Here is a 26426-nt window from a genome sequence, read left to right as displayed (position 1 = left end):
TTTGCTGTTCCCTCATGTTCTAACAATCACCTTTATGGTCAGTCTCATTCATGACATCATGAACCCATTAAAAACTCATATAATCAACATTTTATTTTCATTTCCATTATTCCAGCCCCAGAGGTTGCCTTTCAGATTATTCCTCTCCATTCCTAACCATTTTGTGCACAGTATTTGAAAAGCCTGATGGACTTTAAGAAGAGTAGCAAACTTCCCCAAGGTCTTAATGGTGGGATTTTCCTTGAAACACCCACTAAACTGAGATTTCCAACCAACGTCACAGAATCTGCAGCTCATGACTTTCATTTCCCTCTGTATAGCCTTGCCAAGTAATAAGATTCTGCGGAGTCCTTCCTGCTGGCCTGAGGCTTTATAGTCCTCACATCCTGGAACTGCTCCTTCAGTCTGTTTTGCAGCAGGCGGGCCTCGGATCCATCCCAGAATTTACAGAGCATCGTTCCTTTTGGCTTTAAAATGCTTTGGGCTATATCCAGGAGGCCTAAACACAGCCTGATCAGCTTCTGATGATCCAGCTCTTTAATGCCCGTGGCGTTGGGGGCCATGTCACTCAGGATGACATCTGCCTTCCCCAGGGGAAGCCGGCTCTGGATGGCCCTCAGCGTGCTGGGCTCTGCCATGTCAGTCTCTGACAGGAAAACTGCTCCTTCCAGGGGAGAAATCCGCAGCAGGTCAACGCCAAGCACGAAGCCAGTGGGGACAGCAGCATCTGTAAGGATGAATGACACAGGGAACACTCAGACTGGCTGCAAAAAGCTGCACATGCACGAGCTCTGTGCCAGCAGACACAATCCACCCCCTGCCACAGGTGCCTTCTTGTCCCCTGGCAGTTTGCTGGGTGCATCTGGATGGAGGGTTTGCCATAAGCTCATCTGTTCAAGACATAAAAACTCAGCTACTTTGGATAAACAAGGAGGATTTTTCTTGGTTTTCTGCTGCTCTTACAAGGCTGACAGTCCAGAAATCCTGGATAATGGTGCAGATGGTAACACCTCACTTTGTAAATATCACTTGCTTCACCCATGTAAACAATGCAAAGCAGTTGCTTCCATTTTTTGAGAAGGGAAACAATATTTCAAATAAGCCAAGGTAGTTGCTAAAGGTGACATCAATCTCAGAACTGGATGAAGGATCTTCCCTACAACAGCTAATCAGATCACTAGCACCACATGGTATGTTTTATTTCATAAACAAGTAAATTTCTCTACATGAAGATTTACTAGGCTCATCCCTTCATGTTTTTATCAGTGACTCTGGCACTTGCCAGTAGCCATGTCCCCTCCCCATACTGTTACCATCATAATATTTCCTTGATTTCACAGTATTTTGATTTAGATTCTGTGGTATTTCACAGACCTCTCACATACTTCAAGAGGAGTACCATCCCCATCTTGCCTGCCAAAAAACTGCACTTACCAATACCTAAGGCATTGACCCTCTCTACAGCAACCTGGCTCCAAGCACCAGGTGCTGCTCCACAGTCAAGAACAGAAAATCCTGGACGAAGAACACAGAGCTTGTCATCAATTTCCAGCAACTTGAAGGCACTTCGGCACCGGTACCGCTGATGCTTCGATGCCTTGACAAAGGGATCCTTCAAGTGCCGCTCCAGCCACCTCTGCTCATTTCCAGTTTTCCTCAGAAACTTCACCGTGGTGTGCAGGCATCTGCGCAGCCAAAGCCAGGAAGAGAGGCAAGTCAACCAGTTAGTACATAACCACCCGCTCCGTATTTTAAAAGTCTTTATAGTAATTAATTCCAGTCACTAAAGGCAGCCAGGGAGGATGTGGAGTGTCCATCACGAGACATTCTCAATACAGCTGGATATGTTCCTATGCCACCAGCTCCATTGGGCTAGATGGTCTCCAGAGGTTCCTTCCAACCCAAACCATTCTGTGATTCTAAAAAGAAGCCCCCAAATTTGAGATTTCTGGCACCTTTACTTATCAGTTCCTATCACAACAGCAGGGTCAGACTTTGGATGAGGCCTCATGTCCTATCCTGAACTAAGGGGGGAAAGTGATCCCACTCCCACTTCTGCTCAGGTGTTTTAAGGACAGGACACAGCAGAGTGACCCCAGCACTCCTGAGCTGCCTCAGTGGGGCCGGTGGCCCCTGTGAGCCCCTCAAAGGAACGGAGGGATGGCCGAGTTCCTGCAAGCCTGGCAGAGCAACCAAGAGGCACGGCCCGCGCAGAACCCAGACCCGCATTAACCCATTCCCGAGGGAATCTCCAGGCACCGGCTCTAGGGCACCCCACCATTCCCCTCGTGGGCGCCGGGATCGCCTCAGCGGCCCCACCACGCACCTGCCCCCGGCAAGAACAGCTCCGCCCGGGCCCGCCATGGCTGCCTCGGCCCGCCCTGTCCCGCCTCCCCTCACGGCGGCCGCGGGCGGGGCGGCGGCGGCGCGGGAAGAACGGGGACGGGCCGCGGCTGAGGGTGACACCGAGGCGGGCGGGAAAGCCGCGAGTGCGGAGCTGAGGTGCGCGGGGACGGGGATGGGAGTGCAGGGGGGTCAGGGATTGGGATACGGGTTCAACGATCTGGGGAAGGGGCGCTGGGAGTCAGGGATTCGGAGAGGGGATGTTGAGGGTAATACGGGATTCGGGGAGGGAGTTTAGGAGGAACAAGGATTTAAGGAGAGAGGATCGGAGATTTGGGGAGGGTTTTCTGGGGGCTCAGGGATTCGGGGAAGGGATGTTGAAGGTGCTCGGAGAATCTGGGGGGACAGGGATTTGCAGAGGGGATCGAAGATTTGGGGAAGGGGTGCTGTGAGTCAGGGGTGCTGGGAGAGGGTGTTAAAGATGGTCAGGATTTGGTGGGGCGGGTTTGGGGAAACAAGGATTTGGGAATGGAGGATCAAACTTTGGGAAGGGGGTGCAGAGGTAGCAGGAGAGCGAGGGTCGGCGGGAGCATTAGAGAGGGAGGTATTGGGAGAGGTGCTGGGGGACCAGGCTTTAGGGACCGGGCACTGGGGAGGGCTGCTGGGTGTTCGGGGCTCTGTGCACCCCCGGGTCCCCTCGGAAGGGACCGGGAACCCTCGGCACAGCGTGTCCGCCTCGTCCCTCAGCCAGGAGCCATGCACACCTCCAGACTCTTCACCCTCGTCCTGGTGGTGCAGCCGTCCCGCGTCCTGCTGGGCATGAAGAAGCGCGGGTTCGGCGCCGGGCTGTGGAACGGCTTCGGGGGGAAGGTGCAGCCCGGGGAGAGCATCGAGGAGGCTGCCCGCAGGTGAGGGCCGGGCCGGTGCCACGGGGACAGGTATGGGGGCACAGGGGGACGTGTTGGATCATCGGCTGTGGGCTGCAGGCGGAGCTACCGCGGCTCATCTGGTCAGTGACACCCTCGTGTTACCCACCAGTGCAGTCATGGCCCAGCTCTGAACACCTGCTCCACAGGTGATGAGGGATCATCCACATGTACAGAGAAACAGGATTGTTTCTCTGCACAGGAGAAACAATCATCACCTTTGTCACCTGCATATCTTAAACTTATCCAGTTTGTGAGCAGCTAGAACTTCCTGTGTCCTCCCTGGACTCTGATCTAAACTGAGAATGAGTCTGAGTGGTGGATAGAGGTTCTTGCAATCTTCAGAGAGGTACAGGGTTTAATTTTGGCTATATAGCAGAATTACAGCTAATTAAATTTAAATAATTACCCTAGCTGCTTATTATTTGATCATATGGTGTGACATTTTTAAGTGCTAATGCTGAGTTGCGCAATTGAATTTCATCAGTAAAAAGGCAGAGTGTAATTTCTGAACCCTTCAGTACTGATTTCTTGTAGTTCTTTCATCTATCTGGTCATTAAAATGAAGTAGCAAATCACAGCTAAATTGCTAAATTCCTCTAAAAATTAGGTACCTTGTCCTTTACATGAATGTTGCTGATACAAAGCTGTGCTTTGCCATCTCCTCAGTTTCTGATAACGTGCCCAAAGCTGCCCTTGCACCTGCAGGAAGATCAGTCATGGTGTGCTCAGCTGGTTCCCAACAGCTTCTGCCCTCAACAGCCTCCCCAGCTGTGCCAGCACAACTGCCCAGGCTCTGTGGTGAGCTGGGCCCAGGGACAGCAGGGTCCCTGTGCAGATGTGCTCCCAGCAGCCCTAACGTACCTGACATCTCATTGTGGCTTTTCATGTAATTTATCATCTCTGAGTGGAGGGAGGGACACAAGTTTTGTCACTTAACATTTGCTAGACTTACCTGCAACTGGCTATGAGGTAAATCTAATGCTTTAATGTAGCATTTGATTTCCTTGGTGTGTTTACCTGTGCTGGCTCCAAGTTTGACACCAAAACCTCTGCTCATACAAGATGTCAAGTGCTAAAATTTTCCTCAATTCAAATGCAGTGTGCCAGAGCACAGCCAGCACCTGCTGCTGGGGACTGTCCCCACCCCTTCAGCTGCAGTTTCCTCCAGAATGACACAGCCAGTTCCTGCTGAGGTCAGCTGGGCAGGAGGCTGTCCCCAGGGCCAGGAGCAGCTGGACACAGTGGTCACCTTGCTGAGTGGTGCAGTGCTGCCTCAGGGCACAGCTCTGCTGCAGGAAGCACCACACACTCCAAATCAAACTTCCCTTGTGCCACTTCCACTCTGCACTGCCAGTTGAGGTCTGAGGTTGTGGTTCCACGTCGCTCTGTCTCAGCTGGGTTGGCAGAGGCAGCAGGTGGGAAGTCTCAGCACAGGTAGTTAGTTAAATATTAACCCAAAACATGAACAAAAGTTCCCAGAAGATTTCCATCTTCTGCTGTGTACAGCACATTCCCATGAGCACATGGGCAGGTCCTCAGTGGCACATCTGGTAAGGGGAGCATTTAGTGAATGAGTTATTTATAGTTTGCCACCTGTAATGTTTCCACTTGCTACAGACAGAGCCAAGCAGCTGATTGATAAATTGCCTGGAGAACTGTAGCAATGTTGTGCTTTGTTGTTCAATTATCAGTGCCTGTAAAAGGAGGCTTTTAGAGTCATTGCTGGAAAACTGCTTCTATTTTAGACATAGATAGCTTCTCAGAAGATAAACTAAAATTAGCCAAGACATTAATTTCAAGTATTATTTTGAAAGATGGGATCCATGAAACCAATGCCAAAGAAAGCTGGAGCCTTAAAATCATTTCCATTACATTTTAAAATTGTTGTTCCTGCCAAATAGGCAACTATGTTAATAATTAACTATAACTAAAGATACACAGTTTCAGAGTATTCCTTATTTTTGTACATTATAAAACCATGACTAACTTCAAGCCGTGCTGCTTCTTTTAGAGTGAGGTAAAATAAAAAAAGCTCTGAGCACAGAGCATAAAGAGAGGAAATAATTGAATGTGCTTCAAGTAGCTGTGCATGGTGGTGTGTGGAAAAGAGCTGGCACAGCTCTCCAAGTGCTCTTAAAAGTCTTCCCTTTTGGCCCCTGGTTATGCTCAATGTGCTCCCAAGGAGCAGAAGGGCAGAGTTTGCACAAGTGCTTTGTGAGTTTTACACTGCATTTGAATGGGAACCAGAATTCTCAACCTCCTGTGTGCAAATGGTGTGATGGAGTGTGTAATTTAACTAAGCTTGTTTGCTTTAGAAGTAGCTGATTGTGTAGCAGGTATAGATGTTCTTTCTGGTATTCATGACCTGCTTCTCCACAATTCTAAAAGGTTCAGCTTGAAGCTGGCAAAGCTTTTTGCCTGTCTAAATGACGTGTATCTTGGAGTTCTGAAGCCACACCCAGCCACAGTCAGATGACTTCACATCCCCACTTCTCCCTTACCTCAGAGAAGAGCTGCATGTTGCAAGGACTAAATTCTACTAAATGATCCATGTTCCTGAATCTTCCCCTTCCAAGACTGAGTGTTTTCCTGCCAGGCTCAGGAGCCTGGAATAACACACAATCCCACCTGGCCTGGCTCCACTGTGGTGGTGTAGCCTCGTGGCTTGGTGCAGGTCAGAGCCCTGCTCTGTTGTACTATAAGAGCTTTCACCTTTGGTTCACTGGAAGGCTTTTAAATGTGTGAGTAAAGCTAACGACTGCATTTTTGTCCTCCCAATGCTCAGTTTCATATAAGAAGCCTTTTTCTTGTGCAGGGAGCTCCTGGAGGAGAGTGGACTGACTGTGGACACCTTGCAGAAGATGGGTCAGATCACATTTGAATTTGTGGGCAACTCTGAACTCATGGACGTTCACATTTTCCGAGCAGATCACTTCCATGGAGAGCCAACAGAAAGTGAGGGTAGGTGGCTGGTCTGGGGAAAGAAGGAGGTGCATGCTCTTGCCCTTAGGAAAAGGAGAACTATTCACACTAAAATGCCTCCCAGAAGGAAGGCAGCTGGGCTGGAGAGGGAAGCTGCTCGTTGACCAATATTCAGCGTAGGCAGCAAAAATCCACGAGCATGTCCCACGCAGAGTTCTTTTGTTTTGTGCCACCAGAAATGAGGCCCCAGTGGTTTCAGCTGGACGAGGTGCCCTTCCATCGCATGTGGCCTGATGACAGCTACTGGTTTCCCCTGGTGCTTCAGAGAAAGTTGTTTCGTGGCTATTTTAAGTTCCAAGGACAAGACACCATCCTGGAGCACAGCCTGAAAGAAGTGGAGGAAGTTTAAGAAAGCAGAAGCATTCAGCCCACATGCTACTGCCCACATTGGGCCACAGCATCCTGAGTGTGACTTATGAGGGTCGCGTTGCTCAGCTCGCCAGAACACAAGACTTGTTTTCCAGGTTACTGCAAAGTAAGGGGGTTTCTTAGAGCAGAAATAAAAGTAACAAGATTTTCCATGCTGTGAAGTCCCTGGCTTTGGTGGTTATGTGATCACAGCTATTAAAAAATAAATGTTAACCCTTTTTAGTGGCTTAAGTTTTTCCCTTATGGGTAGATTGTTTTATTATTATTATTATTATTAAAAATACTTTTTTAGTAAAAGCATGTGTTGTTCTGTTATAAGGATGCTGTGAAAGCCTTTTGAAAAATTCAAACCAAGATTTCTTCAGGATCATTCAGCTGAAGGCAGTGTGAGGTTATGGGAGTTAACAAAGCACAAGCCAGAGGCAGATGTATAGTCCTGTCTCAGCCCAGCTTTCACTGTTACTGTGAAAGTCAAACTATTTGAGCATTTCAGGTAAAAATATACTGAATAAATTCAACTTCCAGCTAGTTCTTGTTGCAAAGTGCCATCCCCTAGGGCTGCAGGCTTTGTCCCAGGGCAGGTGACTGCTCAGCACTGATGTCAGCCCAACCCAGCATGGTGGTCAGCACAAGTTTGATCCAATCATGCCAGAAATAACACATCACATATGTAACGTCTTACACAAGTTGGGTTTTTTTTTCCTTTTTTCAAACACTTTTACAGACATGTAACACTTACAGATAGAATCTTGGAATGTCATGTAGGATCTGTAAACATTTCCAGTCTACCAGCTGTAGTAATAGTTCTTTAATTCCTGCATTTGAATAAAGTGCTTCATACATAAGGCTATTTGAGCAAAGCAAAGATACAGGATATTCCAGGCAGGCAAAATTCACACCCTCTGAACTATGCTTGTTTCTTGTCTCCTTCCAGCAGTTTTGAAAAATTTATACCACGCAAAACATCCTTCTTAATCTGCTCAGCAAGCCACAGCTCAGACTTAGGAGGATGAATTAACACCTTCAAACCTTACTTTTCCTTTTGTGCTGCACACTTATTTACAGAGTAAATAGAGATACCCACCTTTGCTTCTGACCTGGCAGTGAGGGTTCCTGGCTGCTCTAACAGAGAGAATGGCTTGGGGCAAATAGAATAAGCACAAAAGGACAAGCAGCTTTTACAGAGTTGGACCTTACTGCATGGTAGGAAAGGGCATGACTGGCAGCCAATACCTGTTAAATACCTTGGTTTATTTCCTGATGGAAACCGTAAATTGTTGGGTGAGAGACAGCACGTGACAATCGCACAGAATTACTTTCTGTTCCTCCAGGAGTTTGGGTAGGAAAAGAACAAGCATGGCTCAAGCTTGCACTTGTTATCCTGTCTGCAGTCAGGTGAGTCCTTTCAGGAAGGTGCTTTCCCCAACCCTGATTTTTAGCTCATGTCAAAGAGCTGGGATGGTACTGCTCTTTTAAGTAAGTTCTGTCCCCAGATGGTGATCTTTGTGTTTCAATAAACAGCACAAACAGAAGAGTGTAAATTAGCCTGTTACAATTCCAGGAATTACACCCTTGCATGGTTAAAGGAGAGTTAAAAGCACTGGAATGTAGCAAGGCACCGTTGAACCTGTTACAACTGAGGAGGAGCAACTTGCCAGGAAGATGGAAGGAGAGGGAAAGGAGGATACAAGATTTAAGGTACTGTAAATAGTTTTGAGCCTTTCAACAGGATACTGACAAAAAGCCTGTGTATTCCCACTTCACAGCTGGAAGTGGAGAAGCCCTCAGGAGTGACAAAACTCAGAGCCCTTTTCAGAGAACAATTTTCAGGCAGCCTTTCAAGGTCTCAGGTGTTTGCTACCCTGGTAGCTCCAGCACTGCTCTGACAGAACTGCAGGCTTTTCTACCATCACTCCTTTGAGCACATCAAAGTCCCCTGACCTCAAGCACACACAGAAAAGCTTCCATTCACAAAAGCACATTAACACTTTGGCACTGCATCTTACAGGAGCATCAGATCTCAGACAGGCAGCACACACTCCTCAATTAGTCTGGCTTGATTAGTGTTTACTGCAGAAGGCAGGAACATGGAGGTAACCACAACTGTTTTCCCCACATTGGCTAGGACAGACAGACAGCTTGATGGATCCTTGAGTCCCTGCTGCTTCCCTCTGGAGGAAGGAAGATGTGCTTGATGCTGCCCTCCAAGTCTGACAGATCCATAAACTGAACAAAATGAAAACAGTAAGGAAATCCCTCACACACTGAGGTAAACAAACAGTGCTATTTGCACACTGACCAGTCTCCCAGAAGAAAGGTTTGCAAACTAAGGGTTGTATGAAATAGTGTCTGCATGTGTTTAGGAATGAAACAAATTTGACAGTCCAGTATGAAATAAACTCTGAAAGTGCCAGCAGCTGGATCAGTTTTGGGAATACTGGGCCTCAGTTCTCAAATACCTGGTGAACAGAGTAAAACCAAAACAAGAAAAGCCCATCCCCAAAACTCTCCTCAAAGACACAAGGGCTGACAATGGAGGAAGGGGATATTTCTCAAAACAAGGTCATTTCAGTTTCTTTATAGGTCCTGTGGTGTGTCTGTTATTGTTACAGTCTCTGCACTAGGACTGTACAATTTGTGCTTGAAGGCAAACAGGAAAGAGGAATTAGTCTAAAGCCCTAATGTCATTTTGATGTTTGCTTTTTGGGGGGTTGTTTTTTGATTTTAAATCAAGTTCAAAATTGTAATGTTTTTCTAAGAGTGAGAAGTGCGAAATTCCATTCAGGTTAGTCCTTTGCAAGCACTCCTACAGAACACTGCCCAGTCAAACAAGTAACTTATGAGACCCATCATAAATTATCAGATCTTGCCCCAAAACATACAGTATTTTCTCAATTTCACTGTTCATCACATCAAGCAAACCAGTGAGGGAGGATGGGTGCTGAGACTAAGCCAGCCATAACCAGCCAGCACCTTCTGATAATGTGAAGAGCATGGAAAAGTCTGGTAACACACTTTCCACACTTGAACCACAAACCATCTTTCTAATCAAGACAAGGTCAAGCAGAAAAAACCTGTTGTACCATGCCTGAGATTATATCTTCGCTGTACCTGGACTGTAGAAACATTTCCCTCCCCTGACAGTTTGCTCCAGTTTGTGAGCAGAATTTCTTCTGCATCACTTAGGAAATCTCCAGGAGAGAATCAAATCTGTCACAGCCATTTGCAGTTCATCTATCTCACTGGACAAGGCCCATGTGCAGGAGGAAAGTGAGTTAACATTTGAATTGTTGGAAAAAGCTCTTTAATGCAATCTGTGCAAGGTTGGCTACACGCTGCTTAAGGCCCAGCACTCAAGGAATTCACCCATAGCAGTGTATTTACTCCATGTTGAGGAGTGTGAGTAATGGTTATTCAGTCTCCTAAAACTGGGCAAATAACTTTTCTTGCTCCTAGCTGAAGAAACTAATCCAGAATTTCCATCTGGGCTAGGAAGAATTTCATGTTGCACTGAAATTTCTAAAAAAAAAAAAAAAATCAAATCAAAAAAGCTTTTGTGATTGGAGGATTTAAATATACTTCCTGGTAATGGGGAAGTTCCCCAGTGGGAAAATACTGTAATGATTCTGATTAACAGCACGCACTCATCCTTGTTCATGTGCTTCCTTTTTTACCCATTCGAGGAAAATGCTAAGAAGCCAAGTCACAAATTCCCCTTTGGGAGCTATTTTGGCCCCAGAGAAGTCAGGTTCAGGGAGTCCTGTTCACACAGAGCTTTGCTGCAGACGTTTGCAGTTTGATTATCAGTTTCTCTGGAGGATGTGCACATTTCCCCTGAGGTAACATGACTTACATGTTCTCCCCCTTTGCCTCCCAAGGCAAAGCCACTGGAGATGCAAAGTGGGGAGTGTTTAGTCCCTTTATCACAACCACAAACCATTCTGAAAACCCCATTACCAAGGGCTGTGGTGTTTTTAGAGATGAGAACTTTCACTTAATCATCTACTCTCCTTCTCTCCTTCACAAACAAACATACTGCAATGCTGCCCACAGCCAGGAAGAAAGACAGTAACATCCTGATAATACTGAATTTTTGCAAATGAACTTTATCAGCACTGTGTTCCAGCCTGCTGGTGCAGCAGGATACTTCTGATATTACACCAAAGAAAACACCAGCCTTTGGGTCAGCAGCTCTCCAACAGATCTGAGCAGCTACTCACCAGATGGAGGTCAGAACCTCCAGAAGAAATAAACAAGCTACCTTGTAGCTGTTCCACTCCTGTAGTACAAGTGATTTACAATTAAGGAATGTTTTAGTCAATTATTTTCTCGTTTATGCCAGGCAAACTCCTCTGAGTTCCTGAACCCAGCTGTCTTTGGCCCCAAACTGAAAAATATGAGCAAGTCCCCAGAGTTCCCTTCAGCCATGAAGGGAAACAAACTGACAATAGAGTCCATCCAGCACCATCAGGAAAATCCCTGTCACAGAGCAGCACTGACCCCTGCCCAGCTGGGTTACAAAATCCAACCACTTCATTCATTTTGTGCTAAGGTCTAGCAGTTAAGAAATCAAATCCAGACACCTACAACAGGATGGGGGATGGCTTTCAGCTTTCCTCATCCACACACATCCCTAACACAGGCCCTCCAAGGCATAAAAAGCAATTTATCTCCACTACAAGCAAGTGCTTCGGCTATCCTGTTCATCTCAGCACTTGAGAGACGTGCAGAGATGTGTCAGCACAGCTGCAGATAAACACCACTGGAGGACTGTTAGTACAAGATGCAGAGGCCCCAGCAACAACAAACCCTGCAGCACTCGCTGTGCCAGGCCCTGTCCCAACCCCATGAGGAGTGTCTGCAGGAGAATGAACATCAGCTCTGCGCCTGGGCATTGCAAAATTACAAAATTGTCTCTATATCCATTATGTTCTGCCCCACATCCAGTCTGTCTAAATCAGAGAGCAGCTCAAAGCAGCAATATTAAAAAAAAATAATAATAAAAATAGCTGTTTTGGAGGATTCATTGGAGGTAGAGGTCCCACCCCTTCGTTGATTGCCCTTCTTGCTCCGTGTGGGATGCTTGGAACGTTAATTGGAAAAGAAGTTTCCCTCTGGAGGTGACAGTGGTGGAGTTGGCATACTGCTGGATCCCACAAAAAGGCAGCTCAACTTTGGCTTCAATTCATTCCAAACTTTACTCATCTGTGAGTGGAGAAGGAGAGAGAGCAGACATGACCACACAGCAGGTAACAGTCTCCCCACATGGAAATTTAGCAGCAGTCTCAGACATACAGAGACAACAAATTTGCTGAAGTATTTTCAGGAAGTTCACTACACCCAGAATGTTCCTGTCAGACCAGTGCAGTTCCATGAACATTGTCCTGAGCCTGTATGGAAGGGAGATTTCCCTTCATCATATTCCTTCACTGAAAGGATGGAAGGGAGCTGAAGGAGAAAAAGACTTTTCTAATATAACCGAAGCAAGAAAGTTTGTATATGGGGAATATTAAAGGGTTTAACAAAAAGGAGTTTTCTAAGTTTTAGAGCAAAACCTGGAAAGTTTTCTTGTCATACAATATGTTGTGTAGCTCAGCAAAAAACCAGATTAATCTAACAAACACACATCACTCATTACAGAGTAGAGACTGAATGGTTGGGTCTTTTTCCACTACTCACAGGGTAGAGCCAGATACAGATGAGAGAAGCAAAGAAAAAAAATTGCTGCAAGAAGATACCATCTTTTTAGAGGGGTTAGAGGCCAACCCTGATCCTCACCCCAAACTGGAAAAACCTCAGGGAACTTCCTAAGCTATGAGAGAACCCAACTGCACAGGTGATTAGAGGATGGAGCCAATGGGTGAAAACAAATCCAATCAAATTCTCATTCATATTTTGAGAAAAAGGAGAGTCTAGAACTCACCTCTTTGTGACCCTGAATCTGGGAGTTGACAAAGGCCCCCAAAATGTGAGATGTGAGAGGCAGGTAGATGTGGATGAGCTGTGTCTCCTGATGCAGGCAGTACAGGGAGAAGTAATTCCGCAGCTCCATGGTTATGATGGCGTTTTCTTGCTGAAAGAAGAGGAACTCTGTGACCAGGAAGAGGATGGGGAAAAGGAGAAACAGGAGAAAACAGCATTCCTCCCCATACCAGCAATTCAAACACATACCAAAACCCTAAAAAGGCAGTTCTGAACCCATTTGATACAGCAGGAATTGCCCTTCCCATCATGCAGACTGATGCTTCCCACAGCTCCTGCGAATTATGTGCTACCAACACATTTTCCACGTGGCACAGTGGGTAGCACGGATTTCCCAAAGCACAGGCTACCCTCTCAATCCAAAAACTGTCTGCAAATGTGACTGAGTTCCAGAGTCACATGAGACATCAGAGCCCAGTCCCACCCTTTGCTCTGCCTGCCCTACCTCCACAATCCGAGACTCCAGCTGCTCCACCGATTCTGGCTCTTTGTTCTGCACAGTGGCACTCATCATCTGCTTCTTCATCATGCTGTACTTGTGCAAGGCTCGCTGGTGCTTGTGCAATACCCCCTTCTCGTGCCTCTCACACAGGTCCTTTATGGGAAAAGAAAACAGCAGTGGGGCCAGGAGTCAGCAAACACACAGCCAAGTAAATCAGGAGCACACACGTGTGGTCACACTTTGTGTCATTTCTACGCTGCAGATTTTTGCTCCTTTGTTTTCAAGAGGGTCAAAAAATGCCAGTAGCTAAGAATTTAAGAAACAAAACTGCTTGAACCCAGACCATTGAGCTTAAGAGGCAACCTGGAGCATCACTTCTGCCAACATTTTGGATCTTATCAGGCCTCTTTTCTGACCTTCTCAGTATTAAGTGCTGGCAATTAATTAAAGTGCTGGCTCAAGTCCTTCAAATTCAGTCCTGGCCTGGGAATGTCAGGAGAGGCTGCCACATACAGCTGAAAAAGTCCTTTCATTCATAACTGAACTCATGTCTCCATGAGCAAATCAGCAACAATCTAGTTCACTCCTTTGACTCAAAAGCAGCCAAATCTAAAACCAAGAAGTTAGCTGATCCATGCAGTTTAACCAGCCATATTTTTAAATTCCTCGCAGAGTTTGCTCTTTGGCAAGTTCTCATCATCAGATGAGCTATCAGGAAGGCTACAGAGCTCCTTGTGGCCAAGAGCCACTCCCCTGCCTCTGCCAGATGCCCAGTTTGCCTCTGAACTGGCCTCACAGACAGTTTTCCATCCAGTTGGCGTTACACCCTCTAAAGAGCACAAACTTGCTCTAAACAACTTTCTTGTTGGCAGAACAGCAGAGCTCACTTTATAGGACTGGAGTAAATCCAGGAAAAGGTTCAACTTCTCCACCACATCATTCTCTTCCTGTTTACCCTAGAAAACAAGAAAAAAGTACATTTTACGTCAGCCTGGCATCACAGCCCTTCACACCCCCCCACACCACGCAGGCTCTCACTGCTCTCTCCAGGGCACATCAGAGCTTACACAACTGCATCAAAAATCTCTCCAATGGCACTGGGGTGTTTAGTCTTCAGTGTGCAGAACAAAGACCTGACTGAGGCAGGAACAGCTTTTCCAACTGACTGATCATTAGAACAAGAGCAGTTGGTTTCACAGGCCTGCGTGTCAGTCCTTTCAGCACACTCTGCCTGGAATTCCCTGCTCTTGCAGATTCCTCCAATCTTTCATCTTCCCTTCCTACAAAATAGCTAATCCATTAAAACTCTGAATACCTGCTTGTTCTCCATAACAGTTCATGCATCAGAAGGCAGAGATGAGACAGAGACCAAGACAAATTTTACTGCCAGTTTTTTTATTTTATAGAATATTCTTTTCTTCCTGTATCAATAGAGCTCTCTGGAGCATAAACTCCAGAGAAAGAGACCTGGCCTGACTGATCTACAAAAGCACACTGACTGTTTTAACACAATGAGATGAAGAGCACTGAAGACAAAACTATTACTTTTCCTTCCCAGAGTGTCGTGTTCTCACGTCACTCTGACAGTCATTACAACACTGTGCACTTAGACTGGAATGTGATGCTTCTGTCTGAATGATTCTCATGTAATGTTTAAGTACATGAATTAAAGTACTGAAAATTTGATTCAGAAGTAAGTTATTCTGGGTTCTCTGTAGCAGATTAATAAAATGGAACACGGCACTTTTGGACAGCTCACCCTAATAGTGAGTTTAATGTGTGCAGTAACCATTTAAAATTAAGAAAGAAAGCAGGTTTTTTCTTCCTTTCCCTTACCTGTTACATTTTTTCCCATTTAGACACAGTCCAGGTATTTCACACAAGCTTGAACAAGCAGGCTGTTAGTTGAGGATGTGAGTTTGGACTGCAATCTCCCTCTTAACTCTTGAAGAGCTTATGCTCACAGAACTCATGATTCAAGATAAAATTCAGGGCAGCAGTGTACTTCATTCATGTTACAAAAAGGAGAAAAAAAGGACAAAAGTAAAGGACTCACCTGCTGCACAGCCTTATCTGCCAGAAGTGCAAATTCAACAGACAGACCCTTCAAGGCTTGTTTGAGAGTCCCCCATGTGTTGTTATTCAAAGCAGCCCAGGAAGGAAGGGGAGTAGTGTCTGAGCCCAAAGCACTGGAAGGAGAAAAGCAATGGTCACATCTAGGAGACAAATTCCACTGAGCAGATAAAGTTATTTGCAGAGAGCAGTTTCAAATCTGCCTAAATAGCTCACAGTGCTGAGCTACTCCTGTCCTATCTCAAATGCAGAGTTAACTGTGTACATACTGGGGAGAGAGACAGTAACACAAGTACCTGAATGCGAAGGTATTTCTGTTTTCATTCCTCACTCTATAAAATGCAGCTTTATTGAAAGGCGTGTATTTCCTTCTTTTATAGAAGGAAAATTGATTATGTCCTACAGCATGCATTAAAACACCCATTTTTACCAGACCATTTGCAACAGTTTTGAGTTCTAAACCAACATCAGAAACCAGCAAACCCTGTTGCTCCAAACCTACCTGAGCTCCTTCCCAAATATGAGGAGGTCAGAGGCGTTGTCGATGGCGCGGGAAGCGATTCTCTCCGCGCGGTCCCGGAGCTTATAGAAGCTGTTATAAATATTTCTGATCAGCTCCCTGCTGGCAGCAAACTGCGCCTGAATGTCAGCTGGGAGGAAGTCCTGAAGGAGTACAGAGGGATTACTGGTGGGTAAATCAGAGGCACAGCACAGTCTGCAGACAGGGACAGGCTTCCCTCCTGCGCTCACACTCTCCCTCTGTGCTCTAACAATTCTGCAGAGTTCAGTTTCCCATTTAGGTGTCCAAGACACATGTCACACAAACAGCCCTAATTTTCACAGGCAGAAAGAGGTTCATATACCCAGCATAGACAGAGTTGGCAAAATATGCAATTCTTCTATGTAGTTAAAAGAACATTTGTGAGGTTTCAAGCTCACAAGTTCTGATCTGATCCTACTGGTAACTCCCAGCCCAGTAAAGTCAAGCACAAACTGAAAGATCAGCTTTTTTTTGACCAGTTTATCACTGGTAAAAGCCTGAATTAAGCTCCAGTTGCAAAACCTTCTGCAAGCACTGCAGGAACCTGAACAACAACTTGCTTTGAAATTGCTCAATGAACACAGTGGATGTGTACTTAAAACTTGTCATAGCAGTAATCACTGGGATAAACAGATATATGGAGAATTTATAACTAGCTTTTCCATAACAGTCCAAATTGCTCTCCCACAGGGAGAGAACAAGACAGAATGAGGGCATGAGCACAAGGGAAAGACATCAATCTAGACATTACCTTTTAAATTGTGCAATTTGTGCATTTGTTTGTTATGCAAGTACAAGTAATTACAGAGAAATGAGTTCTGAGCAGGATTCATTGTTTAATCTATATCATATTCATGAGCCAGAATTTAGCTAGAAATATCAAGAGTCAAAAGTTTATTTGATCTTTTCAATAAAATTACAAGTCCTTCAAACTCTAGAAACAAATATCTCCTACTTAAGGTGTTCATCACTGCACAAATGCCATAACTGAAGCACCAGGAGAAGAAAGCCATTTAAACCAGAACAACATGTTGCAAGAAATTCATATACATACCTTGGCTTGGGTAGCTAATCTGCAAGTCACAAATTCATCTCCTACTCCCTGGACCAATTCCCTTAGCTTATTCTGTACATCCTGGAGAAAATATAGAATCAAATGAGCATGAAGGAACTATGAAAAAACACAGGCAGTTCATGCAGGTCTCAGATATATTGCAGCAGCAAGGCACAACTCAGCAGATACAGTTTTACCCAGGTTAGATTTAATTTAAGGAAAAGCATAATCTCTGCCTAAGAACAGTCATAATTTTCAAAATACTACACTCCTGGCACTGAGTGAAATTACCTTCCACTTTCCACTGCGGAAACACCTACTGAGAGAAAATTCTCTTCCTCCCAGGGAGCAAAGCCATGCAGGTTAACAGCAATCCTGAACGCTGTGGCAGTTACAGCAAGACTTGCAAGCTCAGGACTATTGCTAACAAACACTCACTGAGCCACTGAAGGACAGGAAGAGTTTCAAGAGCACATCTTCTGAGAAGGGGGGGTGTCGAGCCACCAGGTTTATGAACCGCTTCAGCGCTCTCCTCCTCGACTCGATGAACTCACGATCAGCTGCGGGAAGAAACATGAAATTTCAGTTAATGTCCCTCACGTGGCAGCTCAGAAAGAAAAAAGAAAGCACTGCAGCAAAAACTAAAGACTGGATACCTATAGTCTGTCAGCTCCCAAAACCAGACCTTTCAGACTGACCACCCAAACAAATACTCTCAAAGTTGTCTGAGGCGAGCAGAACCCAAGACTTTCAATCTTTTAAACGTTTCTTTTCAACACTATCACACTTGCAGCATGAAGCAAACCCCCTGCAGCCCAAAGTGCAGGTTTACCTCCCAGCACCCTCTTTGGGGGCAGTGCAGGCACCATGCGGTACGGGAACTTGTGCAGCAGCATCTCATGGAACACCACAAAGTCATTGTATCTTCTGTACACCGAGCACTTGAATCTCTGCAATTAACCAATTAACCAGGGGGGATAAATCAATGCACAGCTTACACAGCAGCACCTCAACAATTTTTTTTTTTTTTTTTTTTTGCACTGTAAATACAATTTCAGTTTGAAATGCCCAGCTACCTACACCAGTTTCTTACAAAACCGTTCTGTTTCCATTGTCACACACCTGCTCTGGTACAGAGCTCAGGTTTTCAAGCAAGTGAACTTGCAGACCATCCTTCACAGCTCAGTTAGATGGTGCAATCTGCAGAGGCCCAAGTCAACAAGGCCCAGTGCTACTACATTAAATATCAGCCCACATAACTGGTCTGCTTAAAACCAGCATCACCCAGCACACCTAAATCACTCAGGACTTTGCCAGCAGAAACTGCGCAGACATTTTTAGGAGGATACATTCTCAGCAAGCCCAAAGTTTGTTCACATTACCTTGCTGGAAACCTCATACTCCACATGTTTCAGAAAAAGGCCCTTCTTCTCAGGTATAAGCTCCACCTGCACACTGTCCTTGCTCAAGAGCTCTTGTAGGGTGTGGGAAAGCAGCAGTGGATTTCCCTGGGGCGTCTGCATTAGAAACTGTTCCGCTTCCCTTGGTTCATTTACTGGAGGCTTTGCCAAATCTACAAGACAAAAAGGGAAAAAACAGTAGACCTGATAAGATATAGTAAAAGAAGTAGCCTTAAAATATTCTGTTCCTTTGCTTGGTGCTGCCAGAGTGGTGCAACACCACCAGAAGCCCAGCCAGGCCACTCCCCTGGGAGGTTATGCTGCTTCTCACACGTTCACATCATGAGTACCTCCCTGCTCACAACAGCCAGGGGCACCACCAATTATATCGAGTCACAGAGACATCTCCACTAAGCAAAGGATCACAGGCCAAATTCGTTCTGTGAATCAGCTAAGAGGCCTGCATTTCCTGTCTGTCCAGCTCCCACCACAGCAGGATCTGCCAAAATGAACGAAACCCTTGCTCAGCACTTCTGGATCCTGCCTAGAACAACTCATGGAAGGAAAGAAAAATGTGTCCTTTTACCACGCTGCAGAAATTTAATCCATTAATTTTGCACATCATTACAAAGGAAGGAGACACTTCATTTGACATAATTTTATTAACTCTATGACAGTGTGCTACAGAGAGTGTGAATTACAATAATTGACTATGTCAACATACTTAAGTTCCAAAGCAGAGGGAAAAGGTTCCTAATAAGGGCTCCCAACCCAACAATTCTTCAGTCACAGCAAGTGGCAAAATCTTTCAAATTTACCTATTGTCTTCCATTGCTTGTAGCTAGAAAACAAACAGCTTTTGACAGCAAATTTGGCCATAACTGGGCAGCTTTGGACAGTGACTGACTCTCAGATGCAGAAGTGAAAGAAGATGGCTCTTAAGAATGTGGCCCCAGAGGACAAATGACATCAAAGAAAGGGCAAAGCTGATGACTCAGTGTTCTCTTATCAAGTGCCTGACTGCAGCCTGTTATCTCACCCTGACTTCATAACTGCATCTATTATGTGACTGTAAACTAAGCTTACATTGTTTTTCAAAGCCCTCCTTTCTTTTCTACCCATTCCACACATAGGAAATAGTGTGAAAAATGAGGGTACAACCCTGGGCTCTGTCCACTCCATGCCTGAGTTCTGTTCTCCAGCCTGGAGCAGCTGGGTTGCTGCCTCTCTGTAAGAGGCATACTGTGAACAAGCTCTTTCATAAAGCAAGTCAAATCCATGATGAAAGGTACCTAAAAAGCCAGGTAGGATTCATTACCCCTTCCTTGCCATGGTGCAGAAGTTCTTAAATAGATCTGCAATTTTGAGAACACAGTAACACCACAGAAGCAAGAAGCATTTCTTTCAGCTTCGATACATAGTTCAAAAAGTTGTTAACTGGGTAACAGATTAACTCAAGGAAGATAAGAAGTCATAGCCTTGACTTGAAAGCCCTGACCTCCTCCTGATAAGGATTTCCTACCTGCTCCTTCATGTGCCCTAGGCCCTGATAAACAGGGAAAACGAGCAATCTTTAATTCTTCAGATTTATCACTTCATAACAGACACTTGGCTATTTGTTCCCATAAAATGACTTTATGAAACCAAACCAAATCCAGGACAAATGACCTTATCCCACATGCCTCATCAGGCTTCAGATTCCTGCTAATGTGACTCAGAGAAGCAAGTCTTAACACCTCTGCCTTAATAGACATATCAGCTGCTAACCCCACCTATGGAGCAGCTCCTAAAGATTTCCAGCTACCTGCCAGAAATCTGCAGTAAAATAATATAAACTAATTCAGTGTTGATCGATGATTTGCTGGATGAAGTGATAACACCTGTAGAGCACAAGGCATCCTGGATTTCCAGAGCAGCAGCTCTCTGGGTGCCCACCCTGGTGATTTTTGGGTTTAACTGCTCAAGACACACCAGTGAAATGCAACACAGGACAGCAGATGTTGTTACTCCTCCAATGCACACACACACACCTCCCTCCAGAGAATTCCAGAGCCTTCTGTGATGCTCAGCCACTGGCTGATGTTGCAGAGGCCTCCCCCAAAGGGGGCTACTCAAAATGCACCCCAAATAATCCCCCAAGCAGTGCCAATCTGTGCTAACACAGCATCTCCTCCCGCCTATTGAGTCACTGTCTCTGCTTCCCATCCTTCTGCTGGACATCAACAGCACAAATCAGTGCCTGAACTGGGCTCAGCATTGTCTGGTAAACTCCTGAAACCCCACAGGCAAGAGACAGGAATGAGGAGAAAAGATGTATAGGGTGAACCATAAAACCATCAGTGTTTGATCTTTAAGTCCCAGAACAAAAGTGATGCTGAGGACTCTTCAGTTCCTTACAGGTCTGAACCCATTACCCAGCAGACATCCACAGAGCGATGCCCCACCAGGCAAGAATCCACAGTCCTTTGTCAATTCAGCCATGTTGCCCTTTTCTTGGTAATTTCTCCCCAGTTTTTATCAAATTATTCTCTAAAAATCACCTACAGGACATGTCCTCTCTTTATCAGCAGTTCACACTCTTGGCTCTCCCTGAAATATTCTGCAGCTTCTTTACATCTCAACCTTGTCTAAATGTGTGAAATCACACAAACCAGACAACCATGCAAACAAGTTTGAATAATTACCGTTTAATTAATAACCTCAGCATGCCTGGTATCAACAAGACAGAGTGAATCTACAAACACCCACAAACACAGCTCTGAGAACACAGTAAAATGACTTGGGAACAGCTGTGAACCTGCTTTAGGAAATGCTTATCATGGCATTAACACCAGCCCTACAGAGCAATATGTACTGGAGCTATTCTTCAGCCCATTTTTCATTCTGCTTGCTAAGGAGCCAATTTGGGAACAGCCTCAAGAGCCCCGGCCAGGAATGGTGGATAATAGTGGGAACTCATTGGTATGAGCTCCTGTGTTCAGGCACTAAAAGGATTTACATGCATTGTACCAGAACACTTAAAACTTCCCATCACGCACCCTCTGCTGCAGAACAGCTAATTTTGAAAGCATTCCCTTTGCTTTCAGCAGATCATTATCTGGTAAAGTTTATATAGAGACAGGAGCAAGTGGATACAGAAATGAGGTATGGAATGGTTCCCCTGGAACACTGGGAAGCAGACAAAATAAAAAATCAGCTTTTTCCTACAAGCCAGGCTTTTGCTACAGCAGATTCTCAATCTGTTGTCAACAAGGTATCAGGAAGTGGCCTGATACAATTGAAAACAAGTTGATATAAAAGTTAAAAATAATACGTACAAACATACATATGCAAACAAGACAACAAGATAACAAGAACTAAAAGTCTGAAGAAGCATTCAAAGCATGGCCTAGTTTTTGTTTGGTTGTAAAAGAAAACAGCTATGAAAACACTAAAACACTGCATAATACTTTTTTTTTTTTTTCAGCAAGTCAGATAGCCTTTGGACTGAAGGGAGTTGAGAAACTTACCCAGAGAAAAACTGCAATAGAAAATTTCTCTAGTTCATGCTTTAGTTCGTGCTCAACATTCATTACTCCACTGATACAACTGGGCAGCAATCTGCCTTCCATGGAGTTAGCAGTTTCCTCCACCCAAATTTCCAAAATCATACATTTATGAAAGCCAGAGCAAAATTCCAAGTTCCTGCATAGCTGCACAGAGTTTTCACATGTGAGAAGGCACATCCAGGGCTGGAAGCACAGGTGGGAAATCACAGCATTGATCTCCCTTCCCTGTTAAAGCTCTGTCAATCAAATTTGGAGGCCTTATCTTCATTTTACAGATGGCTGATGCTACCAACTCCTTATTACACCAGGCAATAATCAGATAAATTTATCAGACATGCTTAAGTAGATGGTGCCACAGAATTACTTATTATATTAGTAGCATTTTTACTAGAAGGAGAAAGGAGCCTGTAAGGAAGCAAAACCTTCAGGAAAAGCAGCTCAGATCTCTCCTCCATCATCACAGGCCACAGCTGTGCAGAGCAGAGGGATCCAACCCACAGGAAATATGAAAACTGACTGGTTTTGTGCACAGATACCTCAGATTCTTCCCTGGAAAAAGTGAGGACTCCACTACCAACTCCTGGGCCAGGAATTACAAAGCAGCAATGTAAATATCATTCATCAGCATTTCCCTTTCCTTTCTGTCTTCTCATGAGAAGCCCCAGGAATTATGGAAATGCCTCTCCCCCTTATCATGTCAAAAACATTCCTCCATAATTCCAGAATCCAGCATCCACATCAGCCTCCCTGAAAGCTGGCGCAGATTTCAACTACAAATTCAAACAGATTCCCATCCTAGTTCTCGTTTTTTTAAAATATTACATAATTTGAAATCCCCTAAAAAAAAAAAAAAAAAAAAACAAACAACATAAGTACACCAAAAAAAAGCAAACAAAACTTTTTTCCTATTAAAGGCTTTATGTATTTTTTGAAACAACTGCACACAACTTGTTTGGGTTGTTTTGAACCACGCAATTCTTATTTCAAAAGCAGAAAAGCAAAAGAATCAGAATTAAGAATTAACAAAAGAATTAAGAAAGCTAAGTGCTGCACAGCTGTGTGTTCAACACGGAAAGCAGGTCTGCATTTCTTACTGGGTACAAGAAAAGTTATCATATTTAGCTTCACTCTAATTAAGAGTCTCCTTTCTCCTTCCCAACAATTCCCATGTAAATACAAGCTACCCACAATGTCAAAACAAGATAAAATAGCACACACTCTCATAAAATTAGATGCTGGAAACAGGCTCCAACATTTTGTTTTTCTCCTTTAAAAAAACCAAAACACCACTACCACAGATGCCAAGTATGTACTCTGCACTAGTTACTCTGGGTTTTCTGGGTTTTTTTCCTTTGGTTAGGTTTTCCTATTTCCCCTTTTTTTTTTTTTGGTGTTGCAGGTAGTTTGGTTTTTGTTTGGGTTTTGTTTGGGAAGGGGTTTTTGGTGGTTTTTTCCAAGTAAGTTTAACATAGTTACTCAGCACTTGGTGCTGCTAAAGATGAAACAGAGAAGTTATGCCTCAACTCAAAAATAGATGAGACTACCTAAGCTTTACTTAGTAATACTTAAAAAGCACCTGAATTTCTGCAGTCCCCTGCTGCTTCTCAAACTACAACAATCCCATACTCCAGCAGAAAAAAAAAAAACCCCAACACCAACTTGCCACACAGAACTAAAGAACTAACCTTAAGCCTCTTGCCCTGTCAGATCATCAACTGATTCATCCGACTCCCCAGGTCTGGGGATCCAAGGGACACATTCCATTCACAAGCCAGCCGTGAGCCACAGCCCCCAGCTGCAGCAAGCACAACAAAGTGAGATGCAGCTACTTTGAAGAAATAACAGGATTAGCAGAGAAAAATCCAACGAGGAATGTGCCCTAAGATTACAGGGACGAAAAGTCAAATGCTCGCTAGGGCTGGTTCCCAGCAGCTCAGTGGATGACTGCTAAGCTATCGTTTTTCAAAAGAGGTTGGAAGTGTAAAAATTCACACCCAAAAATGTAACCCAGCACGCAATAACCCAAACAACTACTCTGGGAAACTTACACAAGGACGTTTTAGCCTGACTACAAAACTGGCAAGTTTCCACATCCAACCATCCTTATACAGGTCAAGAATATCCCATGAAAATAAATATATTATCTTTGTTTTGCTTCTCATTTTCCTTACATGTTTCTCACCCTCCTGATTATGCTTGATGTTAATATTTAAGCATTAAAAATAGCATTGCCACTCCAGACCCTACAGGATCCCAATGGTCTTTTCACACATTTTATAGTTAAACAAGCTCATTCTTATCCCAAATCCTCTTGAAAAGCAATTATTAAAGCTCTCCTCCTGTTGTATCAATTCCATATGCCTGCAACTGGTAAATTTTTCTCCCTCAACCTGCACCAACCCATAAAACTTGAAGACTGTGGGGGAAATCATGTGCAAATTATATTGTCTGTAACCTGTACAGCCTCCCACAGTTAAAGGTTTACATCAGAAGAAAAGGAGACACCTCGCTCCCTACACAGCCAACACCTGCATTACCTCCCTGCAATCATTGCAAAACAGACTCACATGGAAGTAAAAGCAAAAGGAAAAAAAAAGTCAATAAAAGCCACTCTGCAGAATTGACTTTACAAGCTGGACATTATCCTTTTTTCTTTTCTCTTCGATTGTATTAAAGTAAAGTACTTCTACTTTTAGTACTGCTAAATCCAAACCACAGCATTTGTATGTGCCCTCAAAGGGGAGCATCAGTGATACCTATCAGGACTCTCATTACTGTGTATATTTCACTGACAAGCTGCTGGTCTCCAAAAACAATTACATATGGGTGTGAAACTTCAAAGATCTCTGAACCTGCATCATGATGCTAAAAATAAAAAACACATTGCTGCATTCACAGCATTATTTTTCTTTAGCCAAAATCATTATGTACCCTCTGTCAGTGTTCATCATAAACTCTGTGCCAAAGAAAACCAGGTTTTCTAAAGAAGGCTGAGTAGGTCAGAAAGGTACAGAAGCATCACCACCAGAAGTTAATCAGTTCAAGAATACTCTACTTGGAGACAACTGTTTTATCTCTATAAGGCTCCTGAAGCAGATGGTAAATCCATAACAGACATACCTGAGCAAGCTCTCTCTTTGGTACAGTAGGACATTTTTTCCACAAAGGCTGCTGTTCAATATGTTACATCAGTCCTGGACAGAAATATTCCAAAATAATTTATTTATAAGCATTATCTGCATCGGGAGCATCACAGGCCTATCAAGAGCAAACTCACAGTGGGTTCTAAATGCAATCAACCAAACCTTTTTTCTATGCATTAAGCTTACCTACTCGTTTTCTTTCCAAACCGAGCAAAAAATAGCATGGACAGAGCAGGTACAAAAGTTCAACGACTTCAAAGAGAACTTCTAAAAGTTTCCTTCAGTTTAACTGCTAAAGGAGTCTAACACGTTATTCCCTCAATTCTCCCAGGAGCTCCCTCCTTCTCTCATTTCGCAACAAGCGCTGGCAGTATCTGGCTATGAGTTTCTCCATCCCAGCCCCAGCTGCACGCTGCTGGAACCCCAGCGCTGGGAGCCGGCGCTTTCTCCGCGGGCTGTGCCGGCTCGAGCGGGGGCTCCGGGACCGTCCGAGCCGCTGTCCCGCTGCGGGAGGGTCCGAAGTGCCCGGAGCCGCCGGGCGGGCACGGAATAAACTCGGTGCGGCACGGAGGGAGCGCTCGGCCGCGTCAGTGCCCGCGGGAGAACTTCGGGACCGCGCCCAGCCCCGCACAGGGAGCGGAGCGCCTGCGGCAGAACCGGGGCGGCACCGGGCAGGTAACCCCGGCGGCCCGGGCGTTACCTGCTCCTTCCCCGCTCCTCGGCACCCTCGGGACCCCCACGGCCCCGGAGGGCAGCGCTGAGCCCGGCCGTGAGCAGCCACCGGGCGGGCCGGGGCCAGCGGGGTCCGGCTGCCCCGGGAGGAGAGGGGAAGGCGGCGGCGCTTCCCCGCAGCTTTTCTGCTTCCCGACGGCTCATTTGCGTCCCCGCAGCCCCGACCCCGCCGCGGGGACGCGTCCGCTCCCGGGCGGGCAGCGCAGGGCGGGCGCGGCTGCACCGAGGGGCGGCCCCGGCACCCGCATCCCCCCGTACCTGCGGCCGTGCCCGCGGGCGGCTCTCCGTCCATCGCGGCCGCGGTCATGTGAGGCCGGGGCGGCCGCCCTCCCCTTCCTCCGCAGCGCCCGCCTGTCAGCGCGGGCGGGGCGGGCGGGCAGAGCCGCCTCCCGCGGGGCCGGGGGCGAGGGGCGCGGGGGGCGCGGTGCGGCGGCTCCGCCCGGCCCGGCTGCGGCTCCGGCTCCAGAACTGCGGGGCTGTGTCACATTGCAGCGGGGCTGTGTCACATTGCAGCGGGGCTGTGTCACATTGCAGCGGGGCTGTGTCACATTGCAGCGGGGCTGCGGCCCCGGGGCTCCGGACACGCTCCGGCGGGGCAGCGAACCGGCCCCGCCGCTGCCGGGAGCGCTGCGAGCGCCGCTGAAGCGCTTCGGGATTAGTAACGCATCTCACAAGGATCTTACGGCGTGTAAGAGTGATCGGCTCACGGGTTTAATGCGGGATTATTCCGAAGTATAACTGGCTTAGTTTTTGAAATCTGAAAAGGAGTGTTGTGAAGTTCTAGGAAAAGTAGGTAACTGGCGAGGCTGTGCTTTGGGTTTCCTGTCACACAGTCTCAGAATCAATTGGGTCGGAAAAGAGTTTGAAATCAGTGATTTATGACCGAAC

General features: G+C 45.7%; 3 protein-coding genes across 5 annotated transcripts; 1 reads left to right on the top strand and 2 right to left on the bottom strand.

Annotated features, from left to right (window-relative positions):
- Nucleotides 1-67: 67 nt before the first annotated feature.
- MRM2 (mitochondrial rRNA methyltransferase 2) lies at nucleotides 68-2374 on the bottom strand. The gene is made up of 3 exons (XM_059484514.1): nucleotides 2327-2374; nucleotides 1435-1685; nucleotides 68-727 (listed from the first exon to the last, which is right to left on the bottom strand). The coding sequence occupies exons 1-3, from the start codon at nucleotides 2362-2364 to the stop codon at nucleotides 303-305; spliced, it is 714 nt and encodes a 237-aa protein (XP_059340497.1). The 5' UTR covers nucleotides 2365-2374; the 3' UTR covers nucleotides 68-302.
- A 63-nt stretch (nucleotides 2375-2437) lies between these two features.
- NUDT1 (nudix hydrolase 1) lies at nucleotides 2438-6841 on the top strand. The gene is made up of 4 exons (XM_059484300.1): nucleotides 2438-2502; nucleotides 3091-3251; nucleotides 6088-6233; nucleotides 6431-6841. The coding sequence occupies exons 2-4, from the start codon at nucleotides 3100-3102 to the stop codon at nucleotides 6601-6603; spliced, it is 471 nt and encodes a 156-aa protein (XP_059340283.1). The 5' UTR covers nucleotides 2438-2502; nucleotides 3091-3099; the 3' UTR covers nucleotides 6604-6841.
- A 453-nt stretch (nucleotides 6842-7294) lies between these two features.
- On the bottom strand, nucleotides 7295-25862 carry SNX8 (sorting nexin 8). 3 transcript variants are annotated; one of them, XM_059484298.1, is made up of 12 exons: nucleotides 24993-25156; nucleotides 24784-24857; nucleotides 18098-18288; nucleotides 17548-17665; nucleotides 17154-17275; nucleotides 16716-16796; nucleotides 15623-15783; nucleotides 15104-15236; nucleotides 13935-14003; nucleotides 13051-13200; nucleotides 12547-12696; nucleotides 7295-11828 (listed from the first exon to the last, which is right to left on the bottom strand). In XM_059484298.1, exons 2-12 carry the CDS (start codon nucleotides 24815-24817, stop codon nucleotides 11715-11717), a joined length of 1323 nt encoding a protein of 440 aa, XP_059340281.1. In that variant the 5' UTR covers nucleotides 24818-24857; nucleotides 24993-25156; the 3' UTR covers nucleotides 7295-11714. The 3 variants fall into 3 exon arrangements, with proteins under 3 accessions (XP_059340281.1, XP_059340280.1, XP_059340282.1); XM_059484297.1 differs by lacking the exons at nucleotides 24784-24857; nucleotides 24993-25156 and adding an exon at nucleotides 25797-25862; XM_059484299.1 differs by lacking the exons at nucleotides 24784-24857; nucleotides 24993-25156 and adding an exon at nucleotides 23349-23364.
- Between the last annotated feature and the right edge of the window lie 564 nt (nucleotides 25863-26426).

This window comes from Ammospiza nelsoni, chromosome 17 (assembly GCF_027579445.1).
Source record: "Ammospiza nelsoni isolate bAmmNel1 chromosome 17, bAmmNel1.pri, whole genome shotgun sequence".
Lineage (NCBI taxonomy): Eukaryota > Metazoa > Chordata > Aves > Passeriformes > Passerellidae > Ammospiza > Ammospiza nelsoni.
Note: the sequence above shows the minus strand (reverse complement) of the source record. Positions and strands in the feature narration are given on the sequence as shown.

Excerpts from the sequence above, each read along its gene's own strand:
- MRM2 (XM_059484514.1), bottom strand. The coding sequence starts at position 2,364 with ATGGCGGGCCCGGGCGGAGCTGTTCTTGCCGGGGGCAG. Across the intron at positions 1,686-2,326 it reads GCTGTTCTTGCCGGGGGCAG|ATGCCTGCACACCACGGTGA; the intron begins GTGCGTGGTGGG and ends TTGGCTGCGCAG. Across the intron at positions 728-1,434 it reads GGTCAATGCCTTAGGTATTG|ATGCTGCTGTCCCCACTGGC; the intron begins GTAAGTGCAGTT and ends TCATCCTTACAG.
- NUDT1 (XM_059484300.1), top strand. The coding sequence starts at position 3,100 with ATGCACACCTCCAGACTCTTCACCCTCGTCCTGGTGGTGCAGCCGTCC. Across the intron at positions 3,252-6,087 it reads ATCGAGGAGGCTGCCCGCAG|GGAGCTCCTGGAGGAGAGTG; the intron begins GTGAGGGCCGGG and ends TTTCTTGTGCAG. Across the intron at positions 6,234-6,430 it reads AGAGCCAACAGAAAGTGAGG|AAATGAGGCCCCAGTGGTTT; the intron begins GTAGGTGGCTGG and ends TTGTGCCACCAG.
- SNX8 (XM_059484297.1), bottom strand. The coding sequence starts at position 25,845 with ATGACCGCGGCCGCGATGGACGGAGAGCCGCCCGCGGGCACGGCCGCA. Across the intron at positions 18,289-25,796 it reads GCCCGCGGGCACGGCCGCAG|ATTTGGCAAAGCCTCCAGTA; the intron begins GTACGGGGGGAT and ends TTTGTCTTGTAG. Across the intron at positions 17,666-18,097 it reads AGTATGAGGTTTCCAGCAAG|AGATTCAAGTGCTCGGTGTA; the intron begins GTAATGTGAACA and ends GGTTAATTGCAG.